This window comes from Lampetra fluviatilis, chromosome 2 (assembly GCF_964198595.1).
Source record: "Lampetra fluviatilis chromosome 2, kcLamFluv1.1, whole genome shotgun sequence".
NCBI classification, from domain to species: Eukaryota; Metazoa; Chordata; class Hyperoartia; order Petromyzontiformes; family Petromyzontidae; genus Lampetra; species Lampetra fluviatilis.
In genome coordinates, this window is record NC_136276.1 from 19434052 (window position 1) to 19448724 (window position 14673).

At 49.5% G+C, this 14673-nt stretch overlaps 2 protein-coding genes across 2 annotated transcripts in view; one reads left to right on the forward strand and one right to left on the reverse strand.

The window, feature by feature from the left end:
• LOC144937970 (Krueppel-like factor 6) overlaps positions 1 to 11611 on the reverse strand; it is a 66521-nt gene extending 54910 nt beyond the window's left edge. The window contains exons 1-2 of the mRNA XM_078865630.1: positions 11537 to 11611; positions 9137 to 9243 (exon numbers count right to left, since the gene is read on the reverse strand). Coding sequence (XP_078721756.1) covers positions 9137 to 9238 — 102 coding nt within the window. The 5' untranslated portion in view covers positions 9239 to 9243; positions 11537 to 11611. The remainder of the gene's footprint in view (positions 1 to 9136; positions 9244 to 11536) is intronic.
• LOC144943863 (ATP-dependent 6-phosphofructokinase, platelet type-like) overlaps positions 1 to 14673 on the forward strand; it is a 339772-nt gene that overhangs the window by 209311 nt on the left and 115788 nt on the right. The gene's annotated exons all lie outside the window — the stretch shown is intronic.

The window sequence follows — 14673 nt, forward strand, 5'->3', positions numbered from 1 at the left end:
CTTCTTTCGCACCGTATGTAGCCGACCTTGCTAATTACTGATATGACAGAAATGATCGTCTACAATTATATCGAGCAAGTCCAAGACTTTAAAACATCCCTAGTTCCTAAACAAAAACAGAGAATAGACACTTCTAAATCGAACTGATAAAGGCTTGAACGATCCACAAACGAACGATGTCTATTGGTTCGGATGTTATTTGCACGGTTGAGAAGAAAGTCTGGGGAAAATGTGATGTCTCTCTCACTACCAGAAGACATTTAATAGAGCGCGACGCTGCGCTTGCTACCCGGTACAATCGATGCCCCAGCGCTTAACGCCTGCGCTGCTGCTACCTGGCTCATTAGCGTTATTAAATAGGGCCGTTATTTTTCAATTTGCTCATTGTAATTAGCACTTTTATTTGAGCAGCTAATCGGTGGTAATAATGCAATCTGACACCACCCAACTTATTGTACACGATATAAACACACGTGGTGCTTGTGTTTTTTTTTAAATTGACCTTCAGAAAATGATGGGGCAGATCTTCAAAGTGACAGGCCAGATGCAAACTTAAATACAACATCTAACTCTTGCTCAAGTTAACTAAAACTGAAAGACACAACAGCAACGGGTTTTAAAATTACATTCCACTGTATCGATAAAATGCATGGTTACAGACATCATGATGTCACAGATATGAAATGTGTCATCCCAACATCGTTGTAAATTAGTGTGATCTACATCTAAAAGGTTTTGTGATCTACACATAAACGTCGTGGGATGCTATTATCATGAATGACGCTGTATAAAATAAAATTATTATCAAGGGTAAAATAAGTGAAAGCCATATGAGATGTTCTTTTAATATGTCATTTTACGGATTGTCAAAATATGTCTCAGTGCTCCGTGAAGTACTGAGTGCGATTCATCTCTGTTGAACCCAAGGCAGTGGGGAAAATTCCACATGTTCATGTTGGAGGCCGCTCTCTCCAATGGACAGCAGCACTGATGGGCTTCCCACAAAATGATACTCATTTTATACAGTCCAGGAAGGATGATGGGAAAAAGTTAATCCCCACCTAGGATTGGGATTTTTCAACGAGCTGGGAGTTCTGGCAGGACAATTTTTTTTTTTTATCAATGAGTGATCATGCTATTAGTGATTTGTAGGCAAGAGTTATTGGAAGTATATGGTTTATGCACAGTATAATGGACACTAATGCACAGACAATTATGGATTCATTAATTTCATCGGGAACAAATTAAGGTTATATTTAGTCATACATAGAACTCTCTACAAGTTTGCAAAGCAGGATGATATTACATAAAAGCAATGTGGTGAAACATAACGTTGCATTGATTACATCACGTGATCGGTGAATGTTGAGCTTATAGAAATACAATTTTCAGTGTCATCTTTATATTATTTATATATCGGATGTATGTTTGCAGAGTACTGGGCATCAAATGGTTCTTAAAAAGGTCACACAAACCTGTTAATGCACTAATTATTAAGATAAATAACAATCTGTTTTAGTGGTCACAATAAAATAAATAAAGATAACATAATCATGAAACTGCAAGTACAATAAAATGAATTAGGTATGTAATGATGCATCGAGGAATTGATTCAAATCACAGACTGTGCTCACATAAACACGCATCACCGTGTGAGCGTGAGAACTGCATTCTTTAGCTGTCAATTTTTTCATCTGCACGTTAGGATAAGCAGATTTGATAATATTTGTCTACACACGTACAAGCCAGACGAAGCTATGTACAAACGTGAAATTCATCATCATCACCAGCCATATTAAATCCACTGCTGGATGAATGCCTCCCCAAGCCACCGCCATCTCTCACGAATCTGTGATGTGATAATCCACCTAGCACCCGCCCACGAGATGATTTTGTTCGTCATTAACTATTCATTAGAATCAAAAGATTGATGAAAATAAACGTACAGCTCTCTGTCAATCTACTGCTAAAAGGCCTCACCATGCCGTGGTGGTTACTGGGTTGTTTGATCACCATGCTCCACAGGTCGCCTGGTCCACACAGTGCTCCAAATACACAGAGCGTACTGCTTGATTAATCACCCATTGTCATCATATGTATAATCATGAGGACATATTCTTGGTTCTTTCGGTAAAGTCACGTAGAATGGAAATAATCCACCTGAGGACGGTTGATTGCGTTGTGGCCGAAACGTCGTGAGAATTATTATATTATGTTGAATTTTTATTATTTTATTTCTTCCCTTCTACGTGACTTTACCTAAAGAACCAAGGAGATGAATCCCTGCAGTCACGAAAGCTTTAAATCGAAATCACGAGGACATCATTTCATCAAGCACCAGCCGGGGCCTAATCCGATCATGATCCCTCTTGGCCTGACATTACACTCAGTGGTACTCACTAGAGCTCGCTCTCAGAACAATCTGTTCCTTGCTATGTGAACGTTGGATTTTAACCACAGCCTAATGGACATTAGCATCACAGCAAACAAACTTGTTTGGGCATGGAGGCACTTTGGCGTTTTCGTCATCCGTGAATGATTGAAAAGGCTTTGGCTTCATCTCCAGGAGTTTGTAAAAGGGAGAGGGAATTTGGCAGCCGTATGTAATTTTAGTTTTTTAACAATGACATGTATCCGACTGCCAGAAGCAAGATTCCTTCAATCGTCCGATACACCAAAACTCCATCCTTTGGAAGTACTGTCTCAAAAGAATATGACATGGGCAAACATTGCACATCTGATTAAAGTGATGGCCATTACTGTTGGTGGATCTAAACAGCTGGTATGCTTAACATAATTAAATCATGCACGTGAGAGTAATTAAATATGCAGCGTACTACACATCATATAACATGTACTCCCGAACCACATTTTGAGGCTATATAAATGAATTAGAAGTTTCCAATGCATTGTGTGCTGGTAGTTGTGGTAACTACACCAACATTCGAAAATGTAACCAGAAAAATGCCAAACGCATGTACAGACCGCGTGCACTACGTGACAGCCTCTCCATCATGACCCCACTGCTGCCATTTCTCAGCCACAATTGTCAGGTCATATGGAATATCAGCCAAGAAAACGTGATGTATTCCCGTGACTAAACCTGTTCAAGAAATGCCCCTCAGCTTTTCATTGCAAACGTAAATGGGGGCTTTAGACTATTATAAATTGTACGCATTTTGTAACTACAACTGGACTTATCCAAGGGAGTGAAAAACAAAACACAACGTTGCACGGTTGTCAAAGTGTCTCCCTGCTTGGATGATCACTGGGGCGGCACCCACGTCGTTGTGCTGCTTCTGAGCGTGTGGTACAAATTCCACATTCCCAGGGCAAGGTCCAGTTTTTCTCTCCGAAGGAAATACATCTTTGGCTTCTCTGAAAAACGATTTCTCATTTTAATGACCTTTGTAGGGATGCCACTTTGCACCGATATATCGTTAACCATTATTGTCTGTGCATATTGTTGCACAACGGTAAATGTACTTAAGTAAAAAAAATGCAATGAATAGTCGATACAACAAGTATTTTCACTTGTGGTGCTAGGTTCTTACGATTGGCTAATACTGTAGACCAGTGGTTCTTAACCTTTACTGCAGCCTGCATCCCATTGGTTCTCAATCGTAGCAAAAATGTATAATTTTAATAAATACATAGGTTTGATGAAACAAAGTAGCTGTACTTACAGGCCCGTGCTTAATTTGTGCTTTCGATTATTTACCTTCTAAAACAAAATCTGGCCATGTCTCGTACCCCCAGAAAGGGCATATGGCATCTCCACGGGGTGCGTACAGCCCAGGTCAAGAACCACTGCTGCAGACTATCCATTCTGAGGGGGATGCCAAGAGACGTTTGTGTCAATTGTGACGAGTTTCCCTCCCGTGTTGATTTACCGCCCGTTGATGGCCCAAGGCTGGTGACTGGGTTTGGAGCTGCCCCCTTTCTCTTTAAGAGCTCCAATGTCCAACTTAATTTCAGAGTGGAAGTCGAGGACGCACCGCGTGCTTTGAGATGGATCGGTGTTCACACAGAGGTATGCCTTTGAACGTTGAACAAAAGTCTATGTACAATCGCTAATTCGTGGGAAATGCCTCCGTCGTTTCCCCACCTCGGATTAGCACGGTGTGGCTACGTACGGTGCCAAAGGAGCTCCACACACAAATAGAGACAAAGATCCCCCGTATAGCCTTAACAGACTGTTCGGAGCAAGTGCTGCTAGCGAGTTGGACCTATGAAGTCCGGCACTGTGGCACACGAGGGGGTGGGTGGGCAGCACTACGCCCGGCCGCCTTTGTCTCCCTCGTGGCGATGTTTACACACCGCACCAGGTACTCATTTGAGGCTGCGTCGACCTAGGGGAGGCCCAGGAGCGGGAATCGAACCCGGGATGGGCCGGGTTCGCAGCTCAGCGCTCTAATGGCTACACCACCGCTCCCCAACACACACACACAGATAATGTCGATCTTGCATCTTGAACACGAACAGCAGACATCTGCCTCGCAGGCTTATTCTGCTTGAACACGAGAGGGCAACTGTTGCTGTGTGGGGGATATCCTCCGTGCAATGCGGTGGTAATGAAGGGGTAATTGCGATGCTCTCGCTGTACGGGAAGGCCCTCGCATTTCACAGCAAATACTCATTTGTTAACCCAGTGGCTTTGAATAGTTTCACAATATTTCCTTGCGAAATCAACATGTGCAACATTTACTTTATTTAGATTGAAATGAGGTGAAATACTTTCCTTCCTTAATGTATTTCCTCGTCTGCATAGTCTGTAATTTTTTTTACACAAATGCGTGCTGCTTTTGATGCTCATTATACGTACGGTGCGAAAGAAGTTCAACACACCATGCAATAGTTAAGCTGCGCATCCACGTACAGCAATGCGGGCCATTAAAATCAAACGGTTTTTTGTTTGTTTACAAACGATAATTTTTAAATGTTCCATCATTGACAAAAAAAAAACTCCAATAAAAGTGTGACAGCTTTCCTGTGATTTAAAATAGCCACGATCCCCTCACGAAGTTGCAAGGTTTTTGTCGTCTTCAGTTTTCACTTTGAGTGATGCTTTCAGGAGCGGTCGTGTTTTTTCAATGTTTAATTTGAGCATCGATTTAAAACATATACTAATAATAAGCACGCAACGATCAGTAGATATACGTACACACACACAAAAACAACAACCACGAAAAATACTTCATTGTAACGGTTATGGACTCATTAAAAATGTAATTGAAAAGTATTTCCCACTAAAAAAAACCGCACACACACAACCAGAGGTGGCATAAATCGACTTGCAGGCGCATGCCCCCCGCGGTGAGGCATTATCATGCGGTGATGCTGCTGCTGCTGCTTCTGCTCTGCCAGTGGTGCACAATTAAGATCAACAACAACCTCAACAGATTCGTCAACAACACTACGTGGCCCTTTAAACAATATAGATTAACATATAAAACAGGCGACGTTTCGGGCAACGGCCCTTCTGCGCGTGCTCTTGCAAACGTGGCTTGCCATGTCAGGGCGCTGTCAACGTTGTCGTTGTGTATTACAGTAAAAGTATTTGGCCTACATAAGATCTTGTTTCAGTAGCTTTGTCTCTCTCTCACCTGAAGCCGTTCGCCTGTGTTGCGATCGAAACGTCGCGGTCTATTAATAATTTTCTACCCACGTGACTTTTCCAAAAGAACCAACGAGTATGGATTCCTGGGGTCACGAAAGCTTCCAATCAAGATCGAGTCGTAGTATCGTTATGATCGTGCCACCAGCCTGGGCGATCTGCACGCTTCCTGCAGACACTTACTTGGGTTGAAAGTGCCGCACGCCGTGATTGATACGATGCGCACAGCTGTGAACCACGCCAGGGCAGGGCAGGGCAAGCCGCAACTAATACCGAATACATTATGGTGGTGTGTGTGTATGTGCGCGGGTGACGCGGACACATTGATCAGCGACGCCACGGGGGGAAAGTTTTAAGTGAGGCCGCGCATCGCACGCACATTTTTCACACCGATGGGCACTCTCCAAATTGCGGACGTGATAAGCGGTGCGACGCATCTCGTTGCAAGCGCGCGTTGCTGCCGGCCATTTTTAAGGGGGCCGTTTGATTTTGGCCGTCGCTTTGAAGTGCAAACGTGGAACCCAGCCGAAAACGTTTCTTCTTCGTGAATCGTAAACTCCGCGGTCCCCATTGGTAATCCGCTGTTGAACGCGGAGCGAAAGAATCAAACTCCGATCGCCGGCGGTGTGGGGGTGTGGGTGGGGGGAAGGCGCGGGGTGGGGGGTCCTAGCCGTGGTGCGCTAACCACTGCGCCACCGCTCTGTAAAGTGTTGGTTGTACTAATATTCACGTTGACAAAATAAGAATTCTATAAACAGGATACTGTATATATGCAACGAACAACCCCTCCCCCCCCAAACCTGTTAAAGCTTGTGACGATTAAAATGTTATTTCCAACTGCAATAAATGTCGCAACGTTCTAAACCTGACACTACCTCGAACACAGACCTCACCACGAGTGCATGTCTCACCCGCCGTCCCGTGCCATCCTCACAGCTCGAGCCCCAGCGTGTGGACACGGGGTCGCGCTCACGAGTCGAGTGACACGGAACGCGGTGCCGCCGGGAAAGTGCAGGATTCTGTACCGCGCGCGTCTCGCAGGGCAAAGATCCCCCGTATAGCCTGGGACAGATTGTAGGGGCAAGTGGTGTAAGCGAGTAAGCAACTATGAAGGCCGGAACGGCGCCTGACGGGGTGGGTGGTCAGCACCACGCTCGGCCGCCTTTGTCTCCCCAGTGGCGATGTTTTTGTTGACACACCGCACCAGGTACTCCTTTGAGGCTGAGTCGACCTCGAGGGGGCCCAGGACCCAATCAGATAATCGTCACTGGTGTTGGCCGTGAGCGGGAATCGAACTCGGGGCGCCGGGTTTGTAGGGCAGCGGCACAGTCACTCACGTTTATCATCATCATCATTATCACAGTCATTGACAGCCCTTTGTCAATCCACTGCTGGATGAAGGTGCCCCCACGCAGTGTCGAGGGTTGTTTGACCATACTTCACCACGTTTGGCCAGCGTGGCTTGGAGAAGCGGGTGTTGAGGGCAGAATCGGTTCAGATAGCACCCGCCACTGGTATTGCAACAGTGCGTGGCCTCGACTCGAACTGGCGCTCACGGCAATCAAAGTACAATTCACAGGACTCTGTCAAAACTCTGCCACTGCTGGATGAAAGCCTCCCGGACGCCGCGTGGGCCGCGGGTTGAGTCGTCTGACCACAAGACGCGTGCGTTGTCCGACTGCACGTTCATGCTGTCGTGAATAATCACACCACTCACAACACCACCACCAGCCACAACAACAACAACAACGCGTTCCGTGGGGCGAGCCGCGGCTCTCCGAGTGACCGCGTTGCCCCCACGCACAGCCGCGGGTGCCAATCCGCGGAGCTCTGCGCGTGACCCCAGCGGTGGCGCGCGCCTCGGGCCGCGTTGGCACGAGGCGCTCGGTCGCCGACAAAGAACCGCGTGGAATTGGTACGCGTCGAGTTTGTTTGGCGGGTAGAGCGAATTACGAATCGTCCTCTCTCGCATACGTGTCGCGCGTGTGTGTGTGTGTATATGTACTAATTCTGCCAATGTTCGCCTTGAGAATTAACCCACAACCACCACCACAAATAACACCACTGGCAACCACGTGCGCAGCGGACGTGTGTTAGTGAGATGTCGAATTTAAGCGCTATCGACATTCAAATCGCAGTTCTTCTTTCTTTCTGCGAAGCGTCTTGAGACACTGACTGAATCGACACCCTTGATGCGTTCAAGTTGTCGTCACGGTCGCCCTGTGCGCAATACCGGGCAACTGTTAAAAAGAGCTTTATAGCTCATCGGATTCCTCCAGTATGAATCAATATTCTGATTTAAATTTCCTATGCGTGCGGGCGGCAGTGGCTCTTACCACTCGCCGTGCAGTTGTCGTACACAGCAGCACCAGCATCATCATCATCAGCAGCATTCTCATCAGCAGCAGCATCATCAGCAGCACCAGCATCATCATCAGCAGCAGTGGCGACGTGGGGACGAGCGCGCAACGCCGCGTTCGTGTCACGGCTCCCACCAGCGCCAAGTGACTTAGCCACTTGCAGTGTGCGGACAAAGACGCGCGCACTGACATTCTGCATTTGAGCCGCCAGTCAAACTGCGTACAATCTGTTTCTGCAAGCGGCTGTTTGGAAAATCAGCGGGGACCCTGTGGTTCCCCCCCCCCCCACACTTCCCCAATCACAAAGCACCGCCGATAGGCAAGAATATTGTCGGTGCGTTCTCTCCGCTGCGTTGTCCTAATCGTTCGCGCAACGCGGTAAGTAATCTCTGCAGCAGACACCGCGCGTGCGTTGCACAATGCACACGCGTGCGCGTCTGTCTGTTCTTGCCATGCGTACACTTCAAGAACGTGCAGCCCACAGCACCTGTAATCATCACGGCACATACGCACAGGCACATGGACGTGCATATAATGCACGTTCGAACGAGCACGCCGCGTTCAAACGCGAGTGACGGGACGCGCAAACATCCTCCCGTGCGTGGCCGGGGGTCCCTCGAGAGTGAACGCGCGCCCCGCTACGCCTGTCGCGGGCCACCCCGGGGTGCTCGGCGCAGAGCTTACACGCGGGAGACAACTCTCCGTCTGAGCTCTCGCGTCTGGGAGTCGGCGGGCGAGCGAGCGAGTAGCCACGCGGTGGTGTTGAGATTAGCGCGCCGCGCTACGAACCCGCCCGACCCACCACCCCCCTCTCCAAGTTCCATTCACCGCTCACGGTTACCAACACCCAGTGACGATTATCCGAACCGGTCCTGGGCCTCCTCTCCTAGGTCGACTCAGCCTCAACTGAGTACCTGGTTGCGACGTGTGAACATCGCCACTGGGGGAGACAAAGGCGGCCCGGACGCGGCTTGGTGTTGACCACCCCACTCGCTCGTGTGGCCACAGTACCGGCCTCGATAGGTGCTCGCTAACAGCACTTGCCCCCAACAGACTACACGGGGGAGTTTTGTCTTTGTTTGTGCACTCCCCCACGCTCCCCCACTCCTCCGTCGCTTCGCCTGCCACCCGCACTCACTGCGCGCTCTGTTGCGCTCACCTGCTGCCAGATCTCCTCCAGCGATGGCAACGCCGAGAAGTAGCCGGTGTCGTGCACCAGCTGGAGCTCGTGGAAGATGCTGTAGCTGGGCAGCACGTCCATGGCCGCTGGGCTCAGCCAACAACAACGACAGGAACCTCCTCGCTCTCCGCTCGCGTTTAAAATCCGTCCAAATCTAGCCGCGTCGGCGCCGCGCGCAACGCATGCCACCCACACCACCACTGCCACCGCCGCCGCCACCACCGCGGTGCAACGTGAATGGTTCCACAATTCAATTGCGCACGCTCCGCCTACTTGCTCGTCTGCCCGCCTGTCTACCTGTCTGACTGCCGGTCTGCCTGTCTGTCTGCCTGTCTGTCTGTCCGTCTGCTCCGCCTCCCTTTGCAAGACGCGAGCGCACCGCCACCGGCGGGGTTCTTATTCGATCAGTAACTTGCTACTCCCCGGCTCACGCCACCTTCGCATCCCTTTGTCTCTGAATTATTCCCCCCCTCCCCCGCAAACCTCCTCTTTAAATGCCTATTTGCAACGAGGCATCGACGGCCATGTTACATATTCCGAGAACGCAAGCCGTGCGATGCATGCGTGAAGACGCGCAAACGCTACCGCCACTGCTGCGCGTCTGCTCAGCCACCGCTGCTGCCACTGCTGCTGCTGCTGCTATTGCCGCCGCCGCTGCTGCATCAGCAGGGTGCGCTGCTGCTGCTGCTGCCCGCTACTGGTGCTGCGCGCCAGCGAGCCGCGCTCATTGCGAGGCGATGCGCTAATTGTACATAATTTATACCGCCCAGAGCACGCCTGCCGCCAATGGCGCTCTGAGTGGGGGAGCGCTCCGAGCGAAGGCGGCCAATGCTGGCTGCGCGCGTGTGCGGCTCGCTGCGGAGGAACGATGTAAGAGTTGCAACCATTGGACGTGGGGGGGGGAGCGATTGTACCTTCTTCCCATAGTTTATCCGCGCTTCTCTGCTTTCGGGGGGGGTGGGGGTGGGGAGAAAGCGGGGCAAGGCACGCGAGGAGGGATGGAGCGGAGTTTCAGCTTCGAGATGAAATTCGAATTCGTGCGAATCTGTCGCGTGGCGTCACGTGACGCGCGAGCTATGCAAGTTTATGCGTGTAAGTTTAAAAAAATAATAAATACTACATTTATGGACGAACACAAAAATTGCAGTGGTCGTAAATTATTCTATTTGCTTGTAATTTGCTAAGCGGTGGACCCTTCCCGAACGCATCATTTGGTTGTTCCGAGTTTCTCAAGAAGTCGCCATTTGTCTTTTCCGGGAAGCGATCGTCACAATCACGGGAATAAATGTTGTAAAGAAATAAAAACGTGTCACAGCTTTCCTGGAAACGTGCATCAAAAGAGGCACAGGCCGTGCGGAGAAGTCACGTGACACGTACGAGCTGATTGGGATGGCTTGTGAGTCATTCACACGTGCACTTTGCCTCTGCGCTGATCTTGAAAGTCTCTAGCTCGCTTGCAATAACACAGCGCAGCAGCTCACTGATGCATACATTCACTTTCAGTTGATTTCAGTTTCAGTTTATTTGGTAAAGCCATGTGAGCCAATCCGGCTCTTGAATCGGGTGCACGCCTCACTTAGTGTGTATACACACACGGCGTAATATTTGACACATACCGCGCGCGCGTGTGTGTATATATAGGCCACTACGATACTTGAGCCGTAATACGAGCCGCCTTTTAAATCGGAGCCGCGCTATTTAACGGGTACGCTGCCGTAAATCTGTTCATTGCGCGCGATGCGCTGCAGCGTAGCGGCCCGTGCGCGTGTGTTTGCGTGATTTGTGTTGCACGCGCACATACACACACACACACACGTGCACACACGTGCACACACGCGCACACACACATGCGCGTGCGTGTGCGTGATTTGTGTTGCACGCGCACGTGCACACACGTGCATACACGCGCACACACACGTGCGCGTGCGTGTGCGTGCATGCGTGCACGGGGAAGGAGGCGGTGTGCGGTCAGTCGCACGCGCATTCGAGAAACAGAACATAGACATCGCATCACCTTGCTAATTGCCCTAACATATTTCGAATTGCAGTCTGTATACATAAAACGGATACTTCGCAAAAGAGATAATGGTGTGCTAAACATTCTAATAAAAAAATCGATCGGTGCCCATAACATCGTGTGACATTGTTCCATAAATAATACAGATTATCATCTTATTTTATGGCGCGTCATTCCTTCGAATCGTTGTGGCGTCTGGTGTCTTTTTTTCCTGTTCTTCTCTTTACGACATAAACCATTTCTTCAAATATTGCGCCAGTGTGAGAACGTTAATCCGCATTAATCGGACGTCTCCAAGCGAGGAACATCGCTCGTCCGGCCATTCGGCGCGGAACGAATCGCCGGCGCGCTGTGGAGCTTGCCTGTGCGACGTCGCGGTTCGGATATCCCAGTTCTTTTTCTCTCTCGCGCGCGCGCGCAAAGCAGCCCCCGAGTGAAATGCGCGTCTATAATTAACGCTGAGTGTCTCTCGTTATGAGACGCGTCCGCCTGGCGTGGCATAAATAACCCGCGCCGCGAGTAACCACGAGCCTCCCTCTATCCTCCGCGTCACATCCAGCGAGTGGGACATCGAGCAGAACGTAGCGCGCAACAGAGATCGTGCGGTGTGGGGGGGGGGTCTCGTTCACACCGCAACGGGACTTCACTGCGCCGCAGTGGCCCAAGTGCCGACCTCTAACTCCACGTCCCAAATTCGGCCGACACCGATGACGAGAGAGGGGACCCGTGGATTTCACACCCCGCGGGTCGCCGGGATGAGCGCGAGTCTCTGCTCGTCGCCCGCGGCCACCGCTGCCGCTGCTGCTGCGGTGGCGGCGGCGGCGGCTCTGGTTACACGCCGAGCGCTTATACGCACCCCCCACCCCCTGCTCGTCAAAGGAGAGATGTATAAATAATTAGAACGATGATGGTTTTTACCCCGTGCGTTTGAGAAAGAAAAAAAAACATGCATATTTAATGCCACGAAAGCCACCGCGGGAGACATTCGTTCACGTCGACATGTTACAGACCACGCGCTGTAACGCGATAGGTGACTTGTTCGTGCGAGGGTTCGAGTCTCGACGGCATTGTGGGTTACGACCGCTCGAGTCGCTGCACGCGAATGCAACAGCAGCAGCAGCGCCCCGCGTTCATTCTCCAGCAAGAACCAACGTGGACCGCACCGTCGAGCACAGTGCACAGGGCCCTGACGTGCCACAGCGGTGCCCTTCTCTTTTACGACTCATCCCTAACCCTATCAATAATCACCCCGTGCGTGGACAATTGTCGGTAACCTCTTGATTGGTAAACAAAAAAAACATTTACAAAAACAAAAAAGTGTGGTGCGCAGGGAGTGTGCTCCGCGAAGGTGGAGTGTAAGAGGCCATCATCTGTTGCGGCCCTCTGGAAGCGGGGAGCGAGATTGGTTTTATTGTATTTTTACGCGCGAATCCGTCTTGAGCACGGGCCTGAGCAACTGTAGCCCACGCTGCGCATATCGCATAAAGCGCTGCCTCAGCACGAGGCGGCGGCGAGCAGCGAGGCGGCCGGGAAGACAGCCACAAGATGAGGAGGGGGGTGGGGGTGGAATGTAATCTCTCTGGCTGAGTGGCCCTGGCATTCTGGCATTGGAGGGGACCGTTAATTGCGCCCATGACAGCGCAGAGGAGGCAAAGCGTCGCGCATGCCCAAGTGGACGACGGCTGCGCGTGCGTGGGGATGAGTTTGCCGCTACGAGATGGGAGCGGTGGGATCGGAAGTGCGCGTGTGTGTATGTGTGTATGTTGCATCAGCCAGTCATCTCGGTCAGTCGGCCCGTGGCACCTGCTGGGTCTGCCCCGTGACCTCCTGCCAGCGGGCGTTCGACACTTCACGTGGCCTCAAGGTGCACATAGCCTGGCACAAGCGTCGTGTTGACGTCCCCGCCACTTAGTGGCGAATGGCGGTTGTTGTTGTGTATGTTGAACTTCCTTCGCACCGTACGTAGACAAACGCGAGAAGGACAACGAACTAAACACAAAAAGTCGTGCTCAAGAGATTGGTTTTCAACCTTTCGTTTTAAAAGTGCCGTAAGCTCTCAGTGGCTTCCTAACATCGGGAAGAGGAGCGTTGCCGGACGGCCGCAGAAGCGCATCTGAAAGCGCCCCGCGATGCAGTGGCCGTCTCTGTTCCATGGTTCGCCCAAAAGCGAAAAGCAGTCGTGACAGCAGCGGCGGCAGCAGCAACAGCAGGAGGAGGATAAGTAGCAGCGCAGAGTGATCGCTTCAGACGACAAAGAACGAGGCGCGTTGTTACGCAACGCACGCCGAGGGGCTGTGAACTTGGCGCCTCGTGTTAAACTTCAGTCCTCAAGGCGCTTTGTGTTTTTTTAGATTAAATTCCCCCCATTGACTGCCGAATCCAGCCACTCTCCTTTCCGAAAGTTACACTAAATTTGTTCACATGTTTTAGAATGTTAAGTGCATCATTCAGGTTGTGCAGCGTTAAATGTATTGTGAAGTTTAGCCTACGGGTATGTATTAATTCTAGATTAGAAGTTTTCGTGACTGCAAGGATTCATACTCTTTGGTTTTTTTCTGTAAAGTGACGTAGGTACAAAATAAAATTTAAAATTACTAAAAGTAATAATAGAAATAAAATAAAAATTACGACGTTTTGGAGGCAACACAAGTCTCTGTCATCAGGTGGGATCGTCACAGCAAGATTTGCTGTATCAAGTGAAGTTCCACCACATTCAGATAAGCCCCTCCCTCCTCCCCCCGTAACTTTTATTTAAGAACTTGTATCTTGGAATCTTTGCCTCACTTGATACAGCAAATCTAGCTGTGACGGTCCCACCTGATGACGGAGACTTGTGTTGCCTCCGATACGTCGTGATTTATTATTTTATTTTAATTATTACTTTTAGTAATTTTTTTATTTTATTTTTTACCTACGTGACTTTACCGAAAAAACCTAAGAATACGGGTATGTATGTTGAACTTCTTTCGTACCATACGTAGCCAACCGTACATGAAACGTCGTACAAATGCTGCGTCCTTAAATTGTCCTTGATGTAACCCAGGTCGCCCTTGCAAAGAAAGGTGATGCTGTTTCGTGTGTCTCAATAGGTTTATTTCATCTCCTGGTTAAATAAAGGATACAGAAAAACAGTATTGGCGTTTTAATTGTCAATACATTACCATTACCACGTCGCATTCGGGACTTTGCAAGTCCAATGTCTGGATTAGGGGGCCACTCAGACCAACATCCCTTTGAGGTCAATAACTTTGTAGCAATGTCAATAGTGGTCATCCTATGGACATAATGGAATCTGCCATAGGAATCTGCTGTTTTTCACTCTTGGCTATGAACAGCAAATATAAATAATTGCTAGTCCATACTCCCTTGAGCGTGGAGATGAAATACTGTGATGCTAACGCACATGTGACAATAACAAAATAATAATACATACGTCGATAAAACTGCCTTAAAAGGAAAACAAATAATTGTTGATGTTTTGGACACTGTCCCTTCTTAT